The sequence below is a fragment of the Cyprinus carpio genome, chromosome B17, assembly GCF_018340385.1.
Source record: "Cyprinus carpio isolate SPL01 chromosome B17, ASM1834038v1, whole genome shotgun sequence".
Lineage (NCBI taxonomy): Eukaryota > Metazoa > Chordata > Actinopteri > Cypriniformes > Cyprinidae > Cyprinus > Cyprinus carpio.
The window spans coordinates 13,512,660-13,531,606 of NC_056613.1; the positions used below are offsets into that span (position 1 = coordinate 13,512,660).

The following is an 18,947-nucleotide window of genomic DNA, read 5'->3' on the forward strand; positions in this document are numbered from 1 at the left end:
GGACTGACCAGTCTTGAGGGTGCATGCTTGTTTTCCATGTGTTTGTGTAAGAAAGTTTAAGTGTAAGAGTCAATGAGAAATTTATTGATGTCAGCCATCAGGTTTTTTTCAGCTCTCTCGAGGTGATTACTGGATCTGTTTTCTCTCCATTTCCCGGTGCTGCAGTAACTTGACCCGTGGTGTCGGCCGCTTCCGAGAGATTCTCCGAGCTGTTGAGACCAGAACCACTCAGAACCTGCGTATGGTGCGTTGTGTGTGTTTATGGCTTTGTGTTGTTTCTCTGTCTACAACCTTTTTGACTCCAAGGTCCCTCATTATCCAAGACAAAATTCAAAATCCCTCCATGAAGATTTCTGTAGATTTACTTCTGCTATAGTGACAGCTTCTTTTTTAATATATTATATTATTATTAATTGCTTTTCGACTTGTTTGTGATTTATAAGAGAAGGTTTTTAAAATGTATTTTTAACTCACAAATATAGCAATTTCTCTGCAGTTTATATTATTTAAAATAAAATATTTTAGAGCTTGACATAATATATTTAATATAATATAACTATACATATATATATATATGTGTGTATATATATATGTATATGTGTGTGTGTGTGTGTGTGTGTGTGTGTGCGCGCGCGCGTGAGCATGCGTGTGTCCATGTCTAGAAATGCCACTTTCATAATTCCCTCGTATATCTAAGTTTTCCAAGACTTCAATTTTTTTTTTTTTAGCTTAATTTGAAGGATTTTATGTATTGGGCCCCGGCCCCTGGTTGAGAACTTTGTTTATGTGTGTGTGTGTGTGTGTGTGTGTTTAGACTATCGCCAGGCAGCTTGCAGAGATCCTGCTGAGGGGCATGTGTGAACAGAGTTACTGGAACCCACTAGAAGACCCCCCTAACCACTCCCCCCTGGACGACCCTCTCAGACACACCCCTCACACTAAGGACTACGCCCTCAGCCGCCGCCCACGAACCTACTCAGGAGAAAAGTAGCACATCTTATTCAAAATAATAAATGCTGTATATATATATATATATATATATATATAAAACACTGGAATTTTTGCTATTGGCACCGCTGTTTCATGTATATCCCTAAAACAGGCAACGTGTACCACCTCTCTTGTAGGAGGCACAAGGAAATATTTTTCCTCCAATACTGTTATCTTTATCATAGTTGAGGTTGTTTGGAGTATGGGGGTCACATCACTTAGTTTGAATTTTCTGTGCGCGTTTTGTCAGTTTGACCTAAAGCCAACACATCCGCCCATGGGGCTGGACATTCAGAAAATGTAGAAAGTAGGCATATATTAATATAACTTTTTTCAGCAAAAAAATGCAATACAACTATTAGTATTAATTGTGAAAATTGTCTTGAGATGCTGAAAAAGAAAATTAAGTCATATGTTGTTTGTGTTTTTGAAATATGATAAGGGTATAAAAAAAGGATTATCCTCAATAATGACAATGAATGGTGTCACAAGGTAAATTGTACCCCCAGTTCTGGTTATTAAATTATTGCGAATTCTTTTTTAGTATGTTTTGCTTTCCCCCTTAGTGGTATTGGGGGTGGGGGTGATGTAGAAAATACACAGAAAATACAAGGGGGAGCCCCTTGATAAAAAAAAATACCAAAAATGCACAGCAGTCACAGAAATCAATAAAATACAAGGGGGAGCCCCTTGATAAAATAAAATAATCTCAGAGAAGTGGGGTGGGGGGTGTATGGGGGTTATAAATCGCTTTAAGGAGAGCAGATCCCCCTCAGTAGAAATCGCATTCCAGGGCCAGGGGCCCTTAGGGAAGAGCTTTATTGGCCTTCCTGGACTCTAGGCCCCCTCTACACAGTCCACTTTCTATTTATTTTGAGTTTAAAAATTGTGCAAATGTTAATATTTGCATGTAAAACAGATAATATTACATTACTACATCTTTGCATTTTTAACTAGGTTTTTTTTCTTGCAGGGTTTCACACAGCTCATTTTATGGTAGAACAGGGGTGTCCAACCCTGCTCCTGGAGGGCCACCATCCTGCAGCGTTCAGCTGCAACCCTGATCAAACACATCTGAAAAATCTGACAAAAGTCTTCAGGATTTCATAAAAACATTGTTTTGTTGCATAAATTGCATTATATGATTGTTTAGAGATGGCGCTAAACCGTGCAGGACAGTGGACCTCAAGGGTTGGAGTTGCCGGCCCCTGAGGATAAAGATGAGACAGTTAAAAAATTTAAAAATAACAAAAATGTCTATGCCTCAATTTTAGAACACTTATAGACATGTTATACATGCAGCATATTTTGAATATTCCATATTTGTTTGCATCAAATAAATCATAGAATTATTGATTTCTTTTTTTATACTCTAAATGGGCAACGTATCCTGAGAGATACAACTCATAAAATCCAAAATATATCAGATATTACAAAAATATTATTTGAATATGTTTTACTTAAGTCCAGATGATATAAAAAAAGAGACATTTTGCTGATCATTTTCCACTCTTGCCTGTTTTAGGGATATTGTTCAAAAAAAAAATTATTTATTGTTATGATGTAGCATGAAAATTAAAACAGGGCGGAAAAATGAATTGATCAGAATCCTGGAAGTTTGCTTCATGTCACTGTATTCATGATGTCATGGATGGAAAAATTCATGACGGCCTTTCTCTCTCTTTCTAGTTTGTTTTGTCCACAGGAGAACACGGAGGAGGCCTTACTCCTATTGTTAATCAGCGAGTCCATGGTGAGTAGCAGTAAAGATCTGGGGACCCTCTGAACTGCTGTGGTTTAATCATCAGAACAGGAGAACATGTAAACGTGTCTAATGTTACTAGTAGTGTCAGTTATTGATAGCCCTTGCATAGTACACTTCGGGTTTTTTTATGAAAATTAATAATTTTATTTATCAAGGACACATTCAATTAATCAAAGTGTCAGTAAAGATATTTATAACGTTACAAAAGATTTATATTTTAAATAAATGCTGTTTGAACTTTCTAAACATCAAAGAATCCTGTAAAAATAGTTTAACTGTTTCCAAAAAAAAAGACAAAACTTTGATAATAATACAAGATTTTTTTCTTGAGCAACAAATAAGCATATTAGAAAGATTTCTGAAGGATCACGTGAGACTGAAGACTGTAGTATAGGCAACTGAAAATTCAGCTGTGGCGTCAGGAATATATTAAAATAGAAAACCATTATTTTAATTTTATTATAAATATGTTTCACAATATTGCTTTTTTTTTTTTTTTTACTTTTTGATCAAATGAGATTTATTTAAAAAGCATTAAAAAAAAAATCCAAAACTTTTGAACAAAAATTTGTGTAGTGTAATCCTGTATGTTTTGGGGAATGTGTGTATTAATATCTGTATTTTTCATAGGCTAACAGAGACGCCGTGTTGAGTCGAATCCCCGAACACAATAACGACCGAATCATCAGCCTCCAGAGCGCCTCGCTGGTGTACGACCTGCTGACCATCGCGCTCGGCCGACGCGGACAGTATGAGATGCTCTCAGAGGTGAGGTCCTGCCCACACTCATGGGAACATTCTGGAATACTCCCTCTCTCAGCGGGACGAGTTAAACCTCCTGGTGTGGTTGCTGTTGTAACAAGACCAGACCTGCACTTTACATTATGTCTGTGTCTGGTCTAGAGGTTATAACAGTGTGCATGCGAGTTTGTGGACATGTACCAGAATACTGCTTCAGTTATTTATAATATGTGACCCTGGACCACAAAACCAGTCTTAAGTCGCTGGGGTATATTTTTAGCAATAGCCAAAAAAACATTGTATGAGTCAAAATTATCGATTTTTCTTTTATGCCAAAAATCATTAGCAAATAAACTAAAAAACAATACACAAAAAAAAAGCTTAAAATTGTCCTACTGTCAATGGATATATCGTCTTTTCCTACTTAATTTTTGATTAGTAATATGCATTGCAAAGAACTTAATTTGGACAACTTTAAAGGTGATTTTCTCCTCATTTGATGTTTTTGCACCGTCAGATTCCAGATTTTCAAATAGTTGTATCTCACACAATTTTTGTATTCAGAACTAACCCAGATTCAATATTAGCTCAAAATTATCCATCAAACATATGATTTCATGTTATTATATTATATCATACAGCTTTTTTGTATTCAGAACTAACCCAGATTCAATATTAGCGCTCAAGTCTGCATGTCACGAATTTGTCCAAATTAAACAGCATTATTAATAACTTGATACTTAATGTTTTATTTTTTTCAATACTATAGCCCCGTCTGACAAGCCTCAGTGTTTGTTTTCAGAAGCCTGGCCTATTTAGGACAGAACAGGCAGGCAAAGAAAAGCATTTTTGGTGTGTGTGTGTGTGTGTGTGTTGGTTTGTAGTGTGATGTTTTCATTAGTGTACCTTGGCAGATTTTTCTCTTCCGTCTCCATCTGTTGATCATGCTGTTGTTGCTAATGTTGGACTCAGCATAACTTTTGCTGTGCCTTTTATATTCAAGGATTTTATGGTTGTGCAATCACAGGGCCACAGGAGCCTGTCACATTTATTGTGTGTGCCCTCTGCAGGGTCGTGTGTGTGTTTGTATAGCTGTTTGTTATATAGATCTAATTGTTCAATGAATTGCTCTCTGCTAAGCTGCTAGTGTGATTAACTGCAAAGCCTCAGAGACACACTGAATGCCTGTGGCACTCTGGGTAATCTTCAGCAGGAGACATGGCCTGGCTCTGTGTTTGACCTTTGTGTGTGTGTGTCTGTTGGGGGTCATAATTAATGTTCTCAGTTCTTATCTGAGGTTATCTTAATGTCTCCTCTCCACAGTGTCTCGAAAGAGCCATGAAGTTTGCCTTTGAGGAGTTTCATCTCTGGTTCCAGCTCGCTCTTTCCCTAATGGCTGCTGGGAAGGTTAGCGTTCTATTTTCTGCGTTCAATGTACCTCAGAGTTCCCATAGTAATAGAAAACCTAGAAATATCAGGCCACCCCGTTATATATATATATATAGATATAATATAGTAATACTCTGCTAGTAATGACTCTTATCTTGGTGTTTGTGTGTGTAGTCGGCTCGAGCAGTGAAGGTACTGAAGGAGTGTATGAGACTAAAGCCGGATGATCCCACCATTCCACTGCTGGCTGTCAAGCTGTGTATTGGAAACCTGCACTGGGTAATAAAAGAGGAATCATGGGAAATATGCACAGGCTCAACCGGAGAGCTGACCCTGACCTGTTTACGACTCTGTAAATCCATTACTGATAGACCGTCCACGAACAGTGAGATGGTGATGACATGGGGTGTGTATTTGTGTGTTTTAGCTGGAAGAAGGTGAGCGCTTTGCTAAAATAGTGATTGATATGGGTGAGAAGGCGGCTGAATTCAGGGCCAAAGGCTATCTAGCTATCGGTCTCGTCTACAGTCTGAGAGCCACAGATGGTAAGCATACCTGCAGTAGAACGTACCATTTCAATACCCTTATATAAAATTATCTTTACTGTATCCTCTGTAACACACTCTATACCTTCCTTATAATAATACTTTACACCCTGGTTTTGTCTTCTGTAATACACTCTGTACCTCTCTATAACAGTCTACATTGTCTCCCTAATTCCTTTATAGTGCTGTATACCCTTTCTCTACCATCTAGCACACTCTGTACCCTCCCAATATTCTTTTATGCTATTTTTTCACTACCTTATATAATGCACTTAATAAACCACTCCATAATGGTCCTCTATAACACACTCTATACCCTTTCTGTAATCCATTTATTATTTATAAACTCTCTATTCTGTATCACTCACTCTGTACCTCTCTGTATATCTATAGTATTTCTTTACCCTTTAAAATTTGCTCAGTACCTCTGTATAATTATTATAATTGTGTAAAGTACTCTTTACCCATCTTCTGTCCTTTATAACAAAATGTACTATTTTTTACTGATACTTTTAATCTTTTATAATGCTTTATTTGTTCCTCCATATTTTATGAAGAGGATGGTTGTCAGCCTTTTTGATTGTCTAGCATTATTCAAAGCCCCCCTCGAGATACTTCCTCTGGTATTTCTGCTGTAATTATGACAATTCTGCTTTTTTTATATATTAAATGAATTAAACACAATTCATTTTGAAATTCTGTGAGATTCAAGATTCTGCATGTTTTTCTATAAAAATATTAGTTACTGGGGAATAATTATTATTTCAGTTTTTTTTTAATGGGGAGCATTTTGGGGAGAGCAAGTTTTCATACATTTTTACAAATATAATTTAATAATTTTATTCATACTATGGCCCATGTGAGGAACCACACTGTTCTGTACCGTTTCTGTAATTGATTTGTCTCTGCTCTTATATAACACACTTCAATGCAATGCCTTTATAGAGCTTTATATGCTTTCTCTACATTCTATAACATGCTCTATACCTTTTTATATATGTATACTTTATAATCTATCTCATTTTTTATTTAACACACTATGTAATGACAATTATATAATTTAATGATCACTCTGTAATGCTCTATATGTTGTCTTCCCTCTGTTATACACTCTATAATCCTGCGATGCCCTTTCTCTAACATAAAGGTATCTGAAATCTTGCGATATCTTGTCCTTACCATCTTCTCACATCTGCCGTCTGTCTTTACAGCATCTCTTCGAGGAATGCAAGAAGAGTATCAGAAAAAAGCACTGAGCGCTTTCCAGAGGTGATTTTCAGACTGTCCTAAATTTCTCTCTCTCACATACTGTGCACACTGATGAAACACTGTTTCTGTCTCTCTCAGGGCACAGAGTCTGTCCCCCACTGATCACCTAGCTGTTTTCTATCTGGCGCTGCAGCTGGCTGTATCTCGACAGGTAGGAGAATCAACATCTGCTGCTTGCACACAGGTAGTGAGAATGAAAACATCTCACTCTCAGATGATGCCTGTAAGCATTTGCATGTGGCTAATTTCATCTGCTTCAAGCCACATCTAGGACAGGCAATAAGGCCAAAAATATTATCAAAATATTTTTTCTATATCATTCGATATTGATATTTATCACAATATTCTTTTTATACCATTTATGAGGAAAAACATGCACTCCTCATGTTTGTTCGACCTCAGGAATGATTGTAATCAAAGCTTCTCCTGGTTTACTACTAAATTCTACATATTAAGCTGCCTTTTCATTTAGGGCCCTATTTTAATTTTCCCTAAATTTTGTTTTCTTTTTTCCCCAGAGTTCTGTTTTATGATTTCATAAAAATTTATTAAAATGAAGTCTAATGAAATGAATTCTAATAAAACTTTTTTTTTTAATGTAATCAAATTAAAATATACCAGTCAAATACAAATATAACAATTAATTTAAAGCAAAACAGAACAGAACTTTTTTTATTGTATGGATGAAAAAAATATCTTGGTTGTATCAAATTAATTAATTAATTATCAATAAATATTTGTTCAATAAATATCAATACTGATTTATCACCCAACCCTAGCCACACTATTCTTTTTAATACGGGAACTTTATTTTGCCTTTATGTCCCTCTCAGTCTGTCTCTCTCCCCGGATGTCAGTCTGTTCTTTTTCCTTCTCATTTCTCTCTCGGTCCGTTTAAACAATCAGCTTATAAAAGCATCTTGTGTGTGTGTGTGTATATGTCAGATTCCAGAGGCTCTCGGTTATGTACGACAGGCGTTACAGCTGCAGGGCGATGATGTTCATTCGCTGCACCTGCTGGCCCTGCTGCTGTCAGCTCAAAAACACTACCACGATGCTCTCAACATCATCGAGATGGCCCTCAGCGAATACCCCGAGAACTTCATGTGAGTCTAACACTCACAGTCACTGTCACACTTTATCTAACCTCTCGAGCTTGTAGTTAGATGTAGCTGTGTTTTTTGACTACACTGAGTTGATATAGTTGTCAGCAGCCAATCAGAGAATGACAAGGAGTTATTCTTGGATCAGAGAACCAGTCAGATGATTCAGTGTTCTTTTGCACAGCATTCACACACACGTACACACACATAAACAGTGGCAGGCAGTGTTTAGACATTTAGAGGCATGCCACAGTGCCCACTCTAATGAGAATGTTTGTGTTTGCTGTAGCAGCTGGGATAGATGGGTACATATCAGCTGGTGGCATCTTCAATTAGACGAGTTAGAAGTATGTGTGTGTGTGTGTGTTCGATGTTTGAAGCACTGGGCAGTCCCCACACAAATTCCCTTCTAATTCGATTTGATCGGAGTCCCCTCCATCTCTGTATTTGTGTGTGTGTTGTCGCCCTTCTGGCTGTGTGCTTCAGCCACTTACATCATAGAAAAAAAATACAACAGCTTTTTTTTCCCTCCAATCCTGTGGCCCTCTTTTTCACCCTGTTTTCCCTGCAGGGTTTTGTGTGTTTGTCCAGTTTGTGTGTGTGTTTCTATGCATTTTGCTTCATTGCCTTGAAAGGAAATGCACCAGAACATCCAGCCCTCCTTATTCCACACACACACACACACACACACACACACACACAGACACACGCGACAGGATTAATTCAGCGGTTGTGTGGGCGTCCTAGCAGTGTAGCGTGCAAATACAGCAGAGATGAAAGCGTGGCTGATGAGAATGTGCCATCAGTGTGTCCTTCAGAGACCGCAGCGCGTGTTTAAAACTCTAACCGATCTCGGTTCAGTTCGAGTCTAACAGCTGTAAAGACAGTGAGCTGTTGAAGAGCAGTCTCTATATATGGTATCTGTTTCACACACACACCAGCTAGATCTCTTCACATGCTGCCATATCTGATTATAGAAATGCCCATCTGCACTCTCGATGGTGGGACTTTCACTCAACGTGAGCAGATCTGCTGTCTGCAGAAATGTGTGTGAAATACAGGTGTTATTAAGGGATTCTGTGTGCACTTATTAACAACACTAGACAAGATAAAATACATCACAAACATCCATTCACATATGCAAAATATACAAAACAGCACTCAATATAATACAAAACATAATTTGAATGATTTTAAATATATTAGTTAATATTTGACATTTAATTGTGCATTTTCTCTATATTTACATTTAAATTACATTTGATTCTGTGCTCATTTCAAGTTAAGCTTCTTGAAAGTAGTCTCTTATGCTCTCCAAGGCTGCATTTATTTGATCAAAAATACAGTAAAAACCGTAATATTGTGAAATATTATTGCAATTTATTATAAATTATGTTTGTTTATAAATGTTGATAAAACTGAATTCTCAGCAGCTAATACTCCAGTCTTCAGTGTCACGTGATCCTTCAGAAATCATTCTAAGAAGTTTATTTGGTTCTTCTCAAGAAGAACCCAATTTCTATGAAAATATTGATATATTTTTAGGAGCTTTTTGATGAATAGAAAGTTCAAAATGACAGCACATATTTGAAATAGAAGTCTTTTAAAACATTTTAAATGTCTTTGCTGTCACTTTTGATCAGTTTAATGCATCCTTGCTGAATAAAAGTATTTCATTTCGTACTTCTTGACCCCAAAGGTAAGGTAGCATTTGATGCTTATAGCATTTAAATGATTGATTTGAATTTTAGTGTTTCATTTTAAATGTATTTAAATAACTAAAATCAGCTATTTATTCATTAATGGTCATTACATGAAAAGAATGATTGGCTTATCCGTTTATTATACTTCACAACACATATGCACAATATACAACACAACACAACACAACACTCAATATAACGCAAATACGCAATATACAATACATCATACATTCACAATAGACCAGGGGTGGCCAAACTTTTTTAAAGGGGGCCAGATTCGACTATGTGGACACACCAGGGGCCAGGTGCTTCACATAAGAGAATTGTGTTTTAGACCATACCACGTGCAATATTGCTGTACAGTTGAACACAGTATTCATGGATGTATTTTCCTTGTTCAGTTTATTGTATTATCAAGTGATTGATCTGCTCTGTTGATGTTTATTTGAAGTTATTCCAGCAGAAAGGGCTGAGTCATCTTGACTTTGGTTTAAAAAAAATTATTTAAAAGGGCTTGCAGAAGAGACTTATTCATCTCTATCTGTGTTCAGTAAACACTCCTCTGTTTATTAAACACTTCATTAGATGTTCTGATGAACGGAAAGTGATTATAAAAACTTTTTTTTGTCTCTAGTCTATTATTCACAAAGGTGAAGTTGGAGACGTTGTGTCGAGGTCCAGAGGAGGCGTTACTCTCCTGTAAACGCATGCTGCAGATTTGGAAGTCCTGTTACAACCTCACCAACCCCAGGTATATACACACACACACACACACACACACACACACTCCAGCTGTTGACACATGAATGCTAGAAGCTCAAGTGTCGGCACACACCATCACACATAAGACAGCACAGCATGTCTCTCTGACTGCGAGGAGCTCACCACACCTTCATTAAAAATAAATAAAAGCATGGCTCATACCACTGCTGCATACTGTGATTCAGTCCTGCTTTCTTTCGCTCGCTCTCTCGTTCTAATGGCTGGAATACCAGCCCCCCGCTGTCAGAATACACCAGCTCTTCCTGTCAAACTGTCCTGAACTCAGTACCTGGTGACAATCCACCAGAGACCAATTAGCACCTGGACACTGTATCCAAACTCTGCCACTGCCACATATTCCGAGTCCCTTCCTCCAAACCCTGGGTAGAGCCTCTGTGTCTGGACCACTGGAGCTCGTCCTCCCTAAACCTCTGTGCAAAGTCGTCCTCGAACCCCGAACAGCTGCCACTCCATCAAAGGTTTTGGGGTACCCTCCAGAGACAGTATGAGGACACGGAGACAGACCACATGATTTGAACTGATTCTTATTCCATTTAAAATGTTGTTGGAACGCAAGTTTACCCTTGCACTTTTGGAAAAATGTCAGTCTTTTCACACTAAAATGGATAAAAACTGTATTCCTACATAGAAGGTATTAGGGATGCACAAAGTATTAGTACCATATCTATTATCAGAGGATATTTGGGTTTTATTTTTATCAGTATTAGATATTTAATTGTGCATCATTTTTTATATTCTTTCATTTAGATTACCTTTGCTATCATCTAACCCTGAAGTTAATCTGTAAAAACACAAATAATTTATGTAAACCGTACTATATCTTTTTCAGTTTTTTGTTCTGTTTATATCAATAATAACCCTTAAACCCCAATAAACTTCAATTAAAAAAGAAAAAAAAAGTGATGCCTCGATTCACTTGTAGTATTTAAAATATTAAATTTTGTTTTTTAGTTTTATTTTTTTTTATTTGGACAAAATAGTATAGCCGTTAATCGGTTTTCAGCAATAACATGTTACATGAAAATAATTATCGCTTATCTGTAATGAACATAATTCCTGTTGTTTCCAAGGTGGCCACTAGGGCTGGGACAATAAATCGATGCAGATTTTCAGAATGCATCGCGATTCCTCTGGAATTGATTGTGAGCTTAGATTTTAACAGCAGGTTCAAGTGTGTGTTTGGAAGGATTTGGAAACAAGCAGAGTACGGCTGTTTCTAAAGCATGCAGTGCCATTTGCTATTCAAAACTAAGCTCACAATCGATTCAAGAAAGAATCGCGATGCATCGGAAAATCTCAGAATCGATGCTGAATCATTTCTCGATTCGCGATGCATCAATTTATTTTCCCAGCCCTAGTGGCCACTGAGTGAACTGACTTCTATTAAAACAACTTTGGTCCACATCTACGTCAATTTTTCAACTCTTTTGATGAAATTATTAACAGAGATAAGCCAAATACAGTTATAGGGCCCTATCATACATCTGGCGCAATGCGACGCAAGGCACAGCGCAAGTGTGTTTGCTAGTTTCAGTCCGCCGCCGTTCGCATTTTCCCGTCCAGCGCCATCGTTTAATTAGGAAATGCATTTGCGCCCATTTGTGCACCCATGGGCGTGCTGGTCTAAAAAAGAGGTGTATTCAGGCGCGTTGCTGGTGCATTGCTATTTTAAGGAGCTGAAAATAGACTGCGCCATAGACCAACTCAAACCTGGTCTAAAGTCTGGCGCAATGTTTTTTCTTTGTTATTTAAAGAGCGCGTTATTATAGGCGGGTCCACAACGCGCGTACGCGCTGCTTACTAAACACAGGGACGCACAGCCGCACACAAACATGCCAAATATTAAAAATTAAAGGTTTGCAATGCATAAGAATTTTTTGTAGGCTAATTAAATATAAATATAAAAATGCCTACATGTCATAATGGATAGTCATCGCATGTATCAGAATAGGGACAACCCGTTTAGACCATGCGCCCGGGTGCGCCAACCGTTTTTGCATCGTTAAAATACCAAAAGTGGATTTGGACACGCCCTGAGTGCATCTGCGCCATGCGCTTTACACTTTGCGTTTAGATCGTTAAAATAGGGCCCTTAGAGTTTTCAGTGAAAATAAATTCTAAAAATCTGATATAATTTAGTCCTAAATTTTCTCGCCATGAAAATAGCCACAGGAGCTGGTATGGCAACAAACAAACAGATGTCAACTTTTTGGACCCTATAGAGTTTTTTTTTTTTTTTTTTGGTTAACCTGGTTAACAATAAAATGTGTGAAATTTCATTATACTTACATTACTTACACCCAAGGCATTTCTATGAATCATATCATTGAGACTTAGGTTTGGGATCTTTTGATTTGGACCAAAAAGCAACTCTAGCAGCCATTCACAACATGCAAGCAACCACCTAGTGATGTCCTGACAACCCCCTGTAACACCCTTGCATCTGGGCACCAAGTCTCCTCAAATTTTCTTCTAAAATTCTCTCTTGCATACTTGCAGTTATTTCTATACTCCTTTTCAGATGAATAGTGTTGCAGAAGCATTGTGGTTATGTGTGCAATAGCAGTGTGCCATGAGATGCTGAGTGAAATTTCTGAGGGTTTCATCATTCTGTGTGTATTGATGTGCAAGTATCACGTCGCCTGTCTGAGTGCTTAACTCATTCTCTAATTTTAACGTCTTAATTGCCACTTGCTTCTCGTCTTCTCTCTGTGTGTGTGTGTGTAGTGATTCTGGGAGGGGGAGCAGTCTGTTAGACAGAGCTGTTGCTGACCGTCGCCAGCTGAACGCCATGACACTACCAGACTTCAGTGATGCAGAGACAGGTGAGCGCGCACACACACACACACACACACACACATAAATTAAGCTCCACATATCTATATCTGTATAATTGTGGTGGTAACAGCTTTTTTGCCCTACCCTTTTTGGTGAGTTTGCATTACAGTGACAACGGACATCAGCTTTGCTGTCATTTTATCTGTATTTCCTGCATATGTATCTCTCTCTTTCTCTCTCAAACTCACAGATTTGATTTCGAGTGAATGGCCTAATAAGATGATGGGTTAATGCACTTTGTTATATACTTTTATTTTTTGTATTTCTATTGCTGTTATTCTTGTAGATGGGTCATATCATGAATTTTTTTTTTCTATGAATACATACTTTATTTATACTTTAGAGCTCTTCTTTTTGCAGTCCAAAAAGAACATTAGTTGAAACTTAGCTGCAAAAGCTTGGGTTTATGACGTCAAAACACTATTTGGTGTTAAGCAACTGCCAAGTCCTGGTAAGGTGATTTAGAAGGAAAGGATGCTATTATTCCTCAACGTAAGAAAAGATTGTGGTTTAACCCCTTTAATTCCTAAAATAACAATGGGCCTTGAATGAAAAACTGCTTTGTCTCATTTCTGTTACAGCTAAATTTACATGAATTTTCCCAGTATTTTGTGCAGCGAATAGAGTAATTAGATAAAGAGGGCTGAGATGAGTGCAGGTGTTGATTTGCTGTGTTTGCACAGCAGTGATAGTGGATGGTTTCTGTGCTGTGTATGCAGACAGTAAACGTCATCTTGCTTCTGTGATTCAGCAGTTACCCATTTTCTTTACAACCTTATCTTTCTGTTCCAGCTGTTCAGTTCTGGTTATTTTTTGTATTTTTATTTATTTATTACTTTTTTCATTATTTCTATGGCTATCAATGTGTTACAATGTATTTTTATTTACTTTGTAACTTCATTTTATTTAACTTTCTAGAATTTACATACAGGTCAGGAGTTAAAAAGGCTTTTTTTTTTACTTTTTTCATGTTAAATTAACACTTCCCTATGACAGCCCTAATTATTATGTCTTTTTCATTATGTATTCACTGCCATTGATTTTTTTTTCTCAATACTCTGTTTTCCCAATATTTTTTTTTTTTCTTTTTTTTTATATCACATCCTTTTTACTATCTCATTTTTTTTTTATTCCTAGCCTCTCATGCCTCTTCCTCCTTCTCGGGGTCAGAACCTGTATCTACTCTTTTTCCTCTTTCATCCTTCTATTCTTCATCTCCACCCAAGACCGAATCCACCCAGAGGCGCAGTAGCCATGCTTTCTGTGACCACGCCCCCCGCCGACGCTTCTCCTCCACCAGTAATTGACTGTGCACCTTGTGTGTGTTTTTCAGCCAATAGCCTGGCATGAGTCTCCTCTCACTAGCCAATCCCCTGCCTCTAACCGCACTGCTCTGCCTGCATAACCCTGCCTCCCAGCGCAGTTCATTTGGAGGTTGGTTAAGTGTGTTTAGTGACTTGTTTCCTGCTGCAGTTTGGATTGGTACTGAATCTGTGTTTGGGTTTTAAAGACCTCTTTTTGTAGACTTCCGTCTTTGAATACTATCAGGCACTAGTTTTTTCTTGTTTATAGTACAGTGAAGAGAAAAATCTTAGATGCAGAAATTCTGTGAATAAGTGATTTAGTATTTTTGTAGAGTATAAGTGTAGAGGAGTTCGCCCTACTTTTATGGTATGTCCAGTCATGGCTTGCATCAGCTGTAAAAGGACATTAGTTGAGTACATGGCTGTTGTAAGACTGTAAATGCCGCTGGCAGGATGATGTGATGGTGTGGGTTCAGGGATCCAGTGGCCCATAAGACTGACGCTAAGCTCTTAATCTCCACTGAAAGGCTCCTGGGGAAACGAAAGACAGAGAAGCTGTGACACTTGCTTATCAGCCGTTTAAGACCTGGGATCATATCCACACTCGTATCTTCAAAGAGAGAGAGAGAGAGAGAGAGTTCATCAGTAGATATCCTGTGTTACTCAAACTCACTCATACTGCGCTTTTGTCACCTTTCTCTTTATCTAAGGTACTTTCTCCCTCTGGCCCTGTTTACACATTGTACAAACATCGGTCTCGGGTGAAACGGTCGGATTGTCTGGTATTTACATGCATTTCCTGTGGCTATTTGTGATCAGATTTTTATGGGAGAGCCTCTGGTTTTGTGACGTATACAGTATCGTTCAGTGGGTTTGTTAATTCTTTTATTCAGCAAGGATGCATTAAATTGACTAACAAAATTATTAAAACCTTATTTTATTTAAAACCACATTTTATTATCATAATTATTTTATTTAGTCATATGATGCTGCTAAAAAGAACATTATTTTGTGTATTTGGTGTAATGCAATGTGTTTATGTGGTTTAAGGTTCAAAAAACACATTATTTTTCATATAATGTTCATTATTGTGTCTCCTCTATGCCCCGCCTTCTGAAACGTGTCGATTTTTACAAAGCTCATCGTTCTGAAAAACGAGGTGTGGTCTGATTGGCCAGCTATTCAGTGCGTTGTGATTGGCCGAATGCCTCAAGATACAGAAATAAAACTCACCCCAACAAACAATACAATACTGTCTTTCAGGCCAGCAGCACGAGACTCAGTCCAGCTGCTCTGCTCGTGCACTGCATAAACATAAAACCTTGTCTACATTTGTGATCGGAGAAACAACAAACAACAAACCTACTCTACTGCTCAGAACTCGCGTTTGACTTATCATTGGCAAATTATTTAAATATAAAAAATGTACCTACAGGCTGTGAATCAGAAGTGCCAGACTGTCCTTTCAAAGTTTGAACTGCCCAACTTTATAGAAACAGCCGCTGTGCCACAGAGGCATTGCAAGCTACTGGTTCAGGAAACAGTCTTCATCCTCCATAACATGCGCAGCACACATCAGAATATTTGGGTTGAACTGTTCTGGAACAGTGTTGAAATACAACTTAACCACTGATTTCTAGTCATGTCCTCTTTTGGAAGGCCAAACAAAGTTTCACTTCAACGAAACACACAGCGTCTTCACAACATGGCAGTTGCGGCAACAGAGAGAATAAACATTCCGCCTTCATTCTTTGCGTGAACATTTGGACGGCATTATGCAAATCTTCCCACATCATGATGTAGACGTGGGGGAATGTTAGAAAGAGCCATTTTAGTGGGGTGTGGTTGACCCTTAACTTTTATAAAGAATATCTCTTTGGATTTGAGACTTTAGTCTTTGCAACTTTACAGATTTTATTTATGCACCAAGAGCTTGTAAAAAATTAATTTGGAAAAAATACAAATTTCATAGCGTCCTATAAAACGTATAACCTCATAAACAACCCCCGAATCAACCCCGAATTTTTAAACATTAACTGACATAGTAAGTGATGTCCACTAAAGTCTGTCAGACTGGAAAAATAGACAGTGGGGTCAGACATAACCGCCAACAAATGGTTATTTTATAGTCAAAATTATCCAGCGAAGTTTAAATGTTGTAGTCCAGCGGATGACTGACAGGTGAGTAGGCGGTCCTTCCCTGTTGTCTGACACACATAAGGATGCATTAATGCTTCCACTGCAAATAGGATTACAAAACTCTCGTTTTTGGACTCCACTTGAATCTTAATTTAGCACTGTCCACATATGATCAGTAGGGTTGGAAACCGAGAACCGGTTCTTATTCGGAACCGGTTCTGTTTTTTGAAAAGAACCGGAACCGTGATTAATTTCTAAGTTTCGGTTCCAAAAACGGTTCTGGTGTGACACGTGACCAAGCACTGTGAGAAGCCTTGCGCAGGTGTTCTGACGATTCGGCGTTTCCCGTAAAGGATGTCATAAACCAAATAACAGAAACGCTGCCCTGCCTCTTTAATTACTGAGCACGTTGTTTCTAATAACGCGCACTCCACAGACGCGTGCATCGCGTCTTGTCTTTAACTGCCAAACACATGTTTCCCACGACTGTACACGCACTCGCGCCTTTGATAACTGTGCACGTCGATTTGACAAAATTAAAAACAAAACACATCTAAAAACACACTCCAACACTAAATTACATTATATTTGTCCCATATACACATTAATATACATACTGACTTCAACTTGGACCATTAAATAAATAGACTGCTATTGTTATGCAAGTATGAGGGTTAGATTATTTAGTGTACAGGTCATTTCAAGAGTGATAAACAAAGTGATAGAAAATATGTATTTTCATGCATTTTAAATGTTTAAAAATGTGGAAACCACTCATTGCATCACCCCATCTCCTGACTGCATTATTATTTGTAAAATAGGGGCTTTATGGTGTGTGTGTGTATATATATATATATAAGTTTAACAGTTTATATTTCATCAATTTAGGGAAATGAACAAGGGTCTTAGCCCTCAAGGGACTATTTGGCCAACCATCTTATTCCTGCTTGAAAAGCAAAATCTTACTGATAATGTAAAAAACATCAACTTTGAAGCACATGCTGATTGATGGACAAGCTTTACTCCACATTACTTACTACCTTCCAGCAACACTACATTCAAAGAAGGTAAAAAGGTAAAAAAAAAAAACATAAAAATAATTCATTTAAATGGAATCGGAACCGGAAAATTTGTATACTGTAATATATATGTTCAATTTTGACATTGCCAACCTTTAAATTATGTTGACAGTAAGTAATAAACAGTATTGAGCATTGAGTAGTTGAGTATTGTGCATTTTTCCTTACCACTGTTTTTTAAATGGAACCGGAACCGTTAGGCTGAACCTGAACCGGAAAATTTCTAACGATTCCCAACCCTAATGATCAGACCACCCGAGACGGATATGAACACCAGGTGTAAACAGCGTCTGTCTTCCTCTCTGTCTGTCTTCTGTAATGCTGTGCATGTGATTCACAGTTTCTGCTGTTACTTTTCTCACTGTGCAGTGTTTGTGCATCCAGACCATTGCATTTACACTCTTACAGCCCCAAACACAGTGTCACACACCTGTGCACCTTCCAGTCTGTGTCCGCAGGGCGTGAGAATAACAGACACAGGGTTTACAGGGCATAAGGAGGACTCCTGACACTTTGGTTTGTGGTATTACAGAAAGTCAGACAGAATCAAAAAAATTTTCTATTATATTTCTGTGTTTTTGTAAACTTTCTGTTGTTGTGGTAGTTGTTGTTGTTGTTGTTGTTGTTGTTTTTGTTCCAATTATTTTATGAGTAATTGCCCACTTTTTGTTGTTCTTTTTGGTTTCCAAGGCAACCTTCCAGATGCCTTCTTTCATGGTTTTGACTCCTTTATTGGGGTTTGTAAGTAGTTCTTGCTGTTACTCCTTTGCCTCTATACACAAACACACACACACACACACCTGCTTTATTGCCCCGCTGGCCTTCTCCCCCTTGGCAGAGTGCACCTACCACCTGTCTGTTAAGACACTCCGACACACTCCAGCATAATGTGTTCAATGGACTCGTTGCCTCTTACCTTTTGTTTTGCCCTCTTATTGTGTCCTCTCCTGGCGTTTTGTGTCCCAGGCCTCTTTGTGCTGGAGAGAGACGTAAATGCACTCATTTGGCCTCGGTTCTTAATAATTAAAGAGACAGTATTGTTCCTCCAGGCCTTTCAAACAGGGTTTAACGCATACTGCTGCTTAAAGCCAAATATTTATGGGTACTTTTAGCAGTGTTTGGATTCTAACTTCTTATCAGTTTTAATGATACAATTCGTTGTTATTATTATTAATGGTATTGCAAATTATATACATTTGTTTATTATTTACACTACTGTCTAAAAGTTTGGGGTCAGTAAGATTTTTGTGGAAGCTGTGACACATTGTTTTCAGGATTCTTTGATGAACATTAAGTCTT

At 37.9% G+C, this 18,947-nt stretch overlaps 1 protein-coding gene across 3 annotated transcripts in view; it reads left to right on the forward strand.

Annotated features, from left to right (window-relative positions):
* The window catches only part of ttc7b (tetratricopeptide repeat domain 7B), a 39,599-nt gene that overhangs the window by 11,191 nt on the left and 9,461 nt on the right, over positions 1-18,947 (forward strand). The window contains exons 6-19 of one of the 3 annotated variants that reach the window (XM_042742369.1): positions 166-244; positions 815-987; positions 2,680-2,743; positions 3,386-3,523; positions 4,820-4,903; positions 5,060-5,164; positions 5,313-5,430; positions 6,642-6,699; positions 6,778-6,850; positions 7,645-7,805; positions 10,140-10,256; positions 13,016-13,113; positions 14,264-14,425; positions 18,339-18,389. In XM_042742369.1, coding sequence (XP_042598303.1) covers positions 166-244; positions 815-987; positions 2,680-2,743; positions 3,386-3,523; positions 4,820-4,903; positions 5,060-5,164; positions 5,313-5,430; positions 6,642-6,699; positions 6,778-6,850; positions 7,645-7,805; positions 10,140-10,256; positions 13,016-13,113; positions 14,264-14,425; positions 18,339-18,389 — 1,481 coding nt within the window. The remainder of the gene's footprint in view (positions 1-165; positions 245-814; positions 988-2,679; positions 2,744-3,385; positions 3,524-4,819; positions 4,904-5,059; positions 5,165-5,312; positions 5,431-6,641; positions 6,700-6,777; positions 6,851-7,644; positions 7,806-10,139; positions 10,257-13,015; positions 13,114-14,263; positions 14,426-18,338; positions 18,390-18,947) is intronic. The other 2 variants (XM_042742370.1, XM_042742371.1) reach the window with 2 other exon arrangements.